The 7,327-nt window shown below is 34.0% G+C and overlaps 1 protein-coding gene across 2 annotated transcripts in view; it reads left to right on the top strand.

Moving 5' to 3' along the window:
- LOC107862614 overlaps positions 1–5,212 on the top strand; it is a 7,769-nt gene extending 2,557 nt beyond the window's left edge. Inside the window, exons 2-5 of one of the 2 annotated variants that reach the window (XR_007053792.1) lie at positions 1,736–1,847; positions 4,041–4,183; positions 4,258–4,724; positions 4,804–5,212. Coding sequence is in view for 1 of the 2 variants with exons in the window: in XM_047409671.1 (XP_047265627.1) it covers positions 1,736–1,847; positions 4,041–4,183; positions 4,258–4,419 (417 nt within the window). In the remaining variant the exon portion in view is untranslated. Of the gene's footprint in view, positions 1–1,735; positions 1,848–4,040; positions 4,184–4,257; positions 4,725–4,803 lie in introns of those variants that run through there. The other variant, XM_047409671.1, reaches the window with a different exon arrangement.
- Positions 5,213–7,327: the final 2,115 nt, after the last annotated feature.

Here is a 7,327-nt window from a genome sequence, read left to right as displayed (position 1 = left end):
ATATTGAATGGTGCGTATATATCTTCTATAGACGTATATATTTAACGTATATATGTGTATATATTTTATAAATTAGTATATAACTATATATATATATATTGTAGTATATGTTCTACTTAAAGTAGTAAATATATATTGAATGGTGCGTATATATGTGTATATATCTTCTATAGACGTATATATTTAACGTATATATGTGTATATATTTTATAAATTAGTATATAACTATATATATATTGTAGTATATGTTCTACTTAAAGTAGTGCATATATATTGAATGGTGTGTATATTTGTGTATATATCTTCTATAGACGTGTATATTTAATGTATACATGTGTATATGTTTTATAAAGTAGTATATAACTCTCTCTCTCTATATATATATATTGTAGTATATGTTTTATTTAAAGTAGTACATATATATTGATTGGTGCGTATATATATGTATATATCTTCTATAGGCGTGCATATTTAATGTATACATGTGTATATGTTTTATAAATTAGTATATAACTATATATATATAGATTGTAATGTATATATACTGTAGTATATTTTGTTTAAAGTAGTACATATATATTGAATGGAGCGTATATATGTGAATATATCTTCTATAGACGTGTATATTTAACGTATACATGTATATATGTTTTATAAATTAGTATATAACTATATATATATATATATATATATATATATATATATATTGTAGTATATTTTATTTAAAGTAGTACATATACATTGAATGGAGCATATATATTTGAATATATCTTCTGTAGACGTGTATTTTTAACGTATACATGTGTATATATTTTATACATTAGTATATAACTATATAACTATATATATATATTGTAATGTAATGTATATATATTGTAGTATATTTTATTTAAACTTTAAAGTAGTACGTATATATTGAATGGTGTGTATATATGTGTAATTGTGTATATGTGTATATATTTTTTAAATTCTAATGTAGTATATACTATATATATAGTGTATATATATTGTTTAACGTATTTAAAATGTATATAGGTGGGTATATATAGTGTATATTGAAAAAAAGGATTTTTTTTTTTATAGGGTTTGACAGAATTTTTAACCGGGTTTGACCAATTTTAGGTGGGTTTGACCGAGTTGGGTTAAGTGGGCCGGGTTAGGGTTGTTTTTAAAAATTTTACTATTGAGCCCGGCCCACTTAACCCCAACCCGGCTCCGGCTCGGACGACAACCCGGATAATTTTAACGGGTCAGTTCCGGGTTGGCCCAGCCCGGCCCACTTGACAGCCTTGCTAGCTACCAGACATTGTATAGAAGGACAATTCGACCCACTAAATCTCCTGCTATGAGTAGGGTTCGAAAAAGAACTAAACCACAAGGTTTTATTAAGCTGTGTTATATTACGTTTCTACCTTACATTTCTACAAGAGATTGTTCCACAAATATTGTACAGCTTATACCTAAATTAATACACGAATAAGTTGTCTCCTTACTAGAGGCAAACTACCCTTTAATGATGAAAGTGAAATTAGCAATAAGACAAATTAAATGATCAATTTAAAACAAGGAAAAGCATTACTAATATGTTACCTTATTTTTTATTTTTTATTTTATATATGTTCTTTACTCGTTTAATAAGTTGAAGCAGTAACAACTTTAATGGAGTAGTATTCTTTAAATTATTCAATGTCTTAAATTATTTTATTATTCTTCTAACTATGCTTGTATTGTACAGATGGCGTCTGAGAATAACGTTCGTCCACAAAGTGCTAATGCGGCTATAGATAAATCTAAGGGAAAGAATAAAGTTTCTAAAACTAGAGGTTGCGCTTCCTCTCCGATTGCAGGTCACACTGCCTCTCTATCTATAACGTTATATAATTCATTCTTTTTAGTTGCCTTTAGTTTCACTTCTTTTTTCTCAATGTCCTATTATGTCATTGTTTATTATCTACACTTAACATGCCATCTTCTCTGAGTTGTCACATTTGTCTGCAAAGTAAACTCTTATTTATGCCTCAATCATCGCCCAACCCATCTTTATCTTCGTTGCCATCCACTCCAACATTTCTAGGTTGCATATTGGAGGTATTACCACACCGACAACTCCATCTAGCGATACATCTACACCAACTAGTTTTGTTACAATCCAAATCCCCGTGACTGACATCTGATACACTACACTCAAACGAATCAAACACATATAAGAATCTCCACTTATATGCCTTTTACATGTATGCGGAAGTCTTTTGTTAATACAACTATTTGAAAACGAACAGAGACTTTATATCAATACCTTTCTATAAATGAAATAGTTTATTCATGGATGCCATACGAGAAATCATAAATTTCAATACAAAGTGTACTTACTGTCTATGGAGTTCTATAATACTGAGTGAAATGAGGAGTTGTCCCATTCGTGAGGCTCATGTTGCTCAATACCAGTTTTTGAAGAAAAAGAATTTTGTTGAATGATTTAAGCTCCACATGTCAAGTATATCTCGTAGATCGTTTTACCAAGAAGTAGGAAAATATATAAATAGTCTCTGTTATAAGCAAGAATATTGATATAAGAAAGAAACATTTATGCTAATCATAATTTAGACATGTGAAATGAAACAATAAAGTAGACTCATTTCAAAGCCCTCTTTTAGCTTTGAAGTTCAACCATAAGTGTGTAAAGATTTTTCGTTTAATTAGAGTACTACTATGAAACTGACCTACTGAATGATACAAGGTGATCAACCTAGTGATAAGTATTTAACCATACTTATTCAGACGACTTCATATAATGTCATGTGAGTAGACTGAACTCCATTACCTTTAGTAATAATCATTTGCTCTCTCGATGGGGACTTTATCCTGCAAACTTTGGCATAGCCATGAAAAGTGTCACTATACTGGCGTATATAGTTTACTTGGTAGCGAACACGACATGGAATCACTCTTGATTGTCTCCATATAGCTCCCCCTGTTATTTTCCAATTCCTTCTTTTTGGTCTACTTAGGTGGAGCAATTTGAACTGTCGACTGAATATAAAGGTAACTCCCCAAACATTTGACATTCCAAATACATATACTTTAGCTTCAAGTATCTATTTATTTGAACAAAATCAAATAAATTCAAGCAATTGCCATATTCAGTCTCGAGCCAAATACATTCAAGCAAGTATCCATGAATGGGATAACCATTCCAACTGTCTCGAGATGTATCCATGAGTGGTTAAATTTATTTGTCTCAAATGGTTAGATAACCATTCCAACCATATTCAAGTAGCTTCAAATAGTGTGATAACCAAAATAAAATAGATAACAAAATGTAGCAGATACTAAAAGGCAATAACTATGATAAGCAAGAAATTACATGAATGGGACTATTGCTACAATATATAGTCACGGTGCTCCAAACTACCAGCACGCCTACCCCACCAAAAAGCTCGACGTTGTTCAACTGCCTACTAACCTTAATTCTATCCTAATTCTGATCTCCAAAAGTTACTTACACGTACTATTTCGTCGTGTCAACCTTTCATTGTCTCAGGCTTTACCCTCAAAGGTTCTGACACAAGGTATGAATGAATTCTGCATATACCGTTTCAGTGCTTTTGCTATTTTAGTCTTCCCTTTTCTGCGTTGCATAATCCATTGAAAGCAGTTGGTCCAAGCAATTGGCTAACACAGTATAACTGCATCCAGTTGAGTAATTTGATTCACAAATACATAGCATGCATAATGACATTCAACAAATATATGCTCCCTTGTTTCATTTAGTCACCAATCAACCAAACTGTTAGCAGTCTACCATGGCATTGCAACCACATTGTGAATTACGTTTTAGGTCTTGCATTATATATTCTGAAACGTTAATCCTCTCCAATTTATAAGCTATGAATTGTGAACTTATCCTTTAGACACATTGAACTGTCCAAGTTCTTCTTGTCCTTGTACAGACCCTTGCATACTTTGAGGCGAGAATAAATTGTACTCTTAAGCTCATAGTTTTACCCAAATTAGTTATCAAAATTTATGGATCTTTACAGGTACACAGAGTCGCAGGTTTTCTCCCTCCACCCAATCTAGGAATGTGATGTCGGATTCCATTAAATCATCTTATCCTGATGCTTGGAGTATCTGGAGAGAGATACCTGTCTTTGTGAGAGACCAGATGTGGAATCACTTTAGGGTACAAATAAATTAATTCTTTATATTATTCATCAAATTACTTTTTCTTCATCTAATGTTACAAATTATTTGCAGAAGGAGTGTGTATGGGATCCCAAACATGATTATCAGATATTTTGTAATTTTGAGAAACAAGCTGCTGATACGCTTTATGATATGTTATGGACTTCTTGGAAAAATGACCAGAAGCCCTATTTCATGCCAGAGGGTATATGGGCTAGACTTGATGAAAAGTGAACCGCTGAGAAATTCCAAAAGACGAGCAGCCAAGCAAAGGCACCCCGAGCCTCCAACAAGGGTAACTCGTTGCACATCGGGAGTTCAGCTAGTATGGGGAGTCATGGAAAAAAATTGGTTACTTGTTAATGTTCCTTGATTTTAACTAAATGCAATTGAACTTGTATTCAACTCATATTTTTTTGCAGGAAAAGAAAAAAGGGAGAAGTATGAATTATGATGAGGTCTTTGAGGAGGAGCAACGTGTGAAAAATAAAAAGGATGGTCATAGAACTTTGGTCGAGCCACATGTTGAGAGGACAAATGTAAGATCTTAGCTTCAGATCTATTATTTTTCTTTAACATGAACTCGTATATATATATTGCTTATCATTCTTGTTTCAGGTTGGGTATAAAAAAAGCTTGGATGAATGGCGTCGAAGTCCGCTTACTTCTGAGGATGATAGCTCAACCCAACCATCAGATGATGATGATGAAGCTTCAATACTACCGGAAGCAATTGGTGGCGTAAAGGAAGCTAAAGCACGCGGTCTTGGATCACAGCGTTGCATAGTTTGTGAGGAAGAGATAGATTCATTGAGAAGACAAGTACAAAAGTTGTCGAAAAAGCAAAAAGCATGCCGTATAAGATTTAATAGTCTGGAGGATCTATTGTATCGTCTCATGGAATTTTGTCGACCTGATCGGTCTGACTAAGACTCTGATAGCGAGAATTAATTAGTTTGTTGTGCTTGTTTGATTTGGTTGGGACTGTGACTCTTTGAATGTCTAGACTGCTTTTGGATGTTACTTGAATGGTGTTTGGATGTTTTAGTTATACCGTTTATGTTTAATGCTTTAATTGTTGGAATATTAGGAGGTTTGAACTAAAGATTTTTTAGAACTTGGTGATCCAAAATATGCTCTAAGCATTAAAGCAATGAAGGTAAACGAATGCTTAGGCAACACATAAAATAGCATATCCATCCCATGCATGCAGACAGGGAAACAGAAATGGAGAAGGAATTCGTAAAAGGAGAGGAAGATGCAGATGCGGACGCCACGGGAGAACCATCCTGGATTTAGCGTCTCCATCCACTCCTCCTTACTTCAGATGACTGAGGTGCCGATTATATTGGGACGCCCATTCTGAGCCACCCGAAGGAGCACTCATTGATGAGAGTACATGATGCTTGTAAGGTGATTGAAGGACAATGGAATTTTGGCAAGAAATAGAACAAACAAAGAAAAATACATAAAAATGAACTTTTTGATATTCCGACGGACAATACGTGAATATCGAGACTAGACTTATAAGTCATTTCCGACTGAGAAATTGCGACCGCATGAGGTCGCTAAAAACTTTAATTTATATTGGAAAAAAAAAACCCTCATTTTCTCCACTCTATCTTTCCCGCCTCACTCTTTCCTTGCCGATTCACCTCTTTGGACTGCCAAACAAAGCCGTCCAATCGCACCACCGTTCACGGCGGCATCACTGTTCACTCGAGGTAGGTGTATCTTTTTCCTTCTTCGGTTCTTCAAGGTACGAATATGTATGCATAGCGAAAGCTTTAGTGCTCGAGCACCCTTTTTGTTCTTCCACTGTTCCTCCCTTTTAAGGTTTATTTGTTTGGGGTTTTGAATAGGTCTGGATATATATAGATCGCCATTTTCTTCTAACATCTTGTTACAAGAAGAGTCGATTCGATCATCAATAGGATCAACTAATGTATCCACACTTACAACAAGTACATCATCATCAAGTGGCAAAGAAACAATAGACTCACATATAGGCAAGCTATAACTCACACTCAATGGGCTACTAGCCACACAATTATTATTCACATGCACAAAAGTATAAGGATTAGCTATTTTACCTTGACGTTCATGAGTATGTTCGTCTTTACCTCGGTGTAAAAGTTCATCTCAAGATTGGGCAGCAATTTCCTTTAGAAAGCTCTTATCACAAGTTGTTTGGTCAATTGGATTTTGAGGGAAGAGTTTGGGTAAAAATTGGCGTATAATTTCAATGTGTTGTTGCATATCTTCAAGATCGTCATGGATGCGATCACACGTGGCCTTGAAATTATGTGCAGCCATGGTACCTAACAAAACAAAAAACAACAACAAACAAAAGAAAATAAAAAGCTCCTTACCAACACTCGATACACTCACCTTTGTGATTCTCACAATTGGAGCGGCGAATATTGAAAGTTGCTTATACTCCGGTAGTCAATAAGATGTCAATCCTACTTGGTGGCCGGAATGGATTCTTGTTTTGATTGACTCAAGAAACAAAATAAAATTCACTTATGAACTTGAAATAAAGAAGTTACTACGAGTTACAAACGAGAAAAACACACAAATAACGAAGACACGAAAGAAACGTATTCAAAAACTAATTTACAGTTTAGTAGGTATTTACTAGTTGTCAATTAGTATAAGAATAAAAAAATGAAACTAAGAATCAACAATAAGAAACTAAGAATAAAAATTTTTTAAGCTTAAGCACTTTCGGTGATGACGTGACAGCCTCTCATTGGTTGTTGAAAATTGTTGAAAGTTTTGAGAATTTTTTTTATTGTTTTCAGTTTGTATTAATCAATGTTCAATTGGAAGAGTGTATTTTCGATTTTGGGAGGGAGACAACAAGACTTAGAGGCTTTCAATGTTCAAAAAAAAGGCTTGACTATTCTTTCACCCTTTTGGCAAAACACCTTTTGAAGCCTTTGTCTTCCTTTCCTCTTTTGTAGGTCTTGGGAAGACCCCTTTCTCTCTTTTGGTAATAAGACCTTTTGAAAGTCTTTTGGCCCCCTTTCTTCTTTTATAATAGTCTTGGAATGTGTTTCAAGACTAACAAGACCACACCTTATTTCTTCTTTGATTTTAGATCAAACAAACCACTTTCTCTTCAACAAGATATGAA

This window comes from Capsicum annuum, chromosome 3 (assembly GCF_002878395.1).
Source record: "Capsicum annuum cultivar UCD-10X-F1 chromosome 3, UCD10Xv1.1, whole genome shotgun sequence".
NCBI classification, from domain to species: domain Eukaryota; kingdom Viridiplantae; phylum Streptophyta; class Magnoliopsida; order Solanales; family Solanaceae; genus Capsicum; species Capsicum annuum.
The sequence above is the reverse complement of the archived record's forward strand: the minus strand, read 5'-3'. Positions and strand labels throughout refer to the sequence as shown.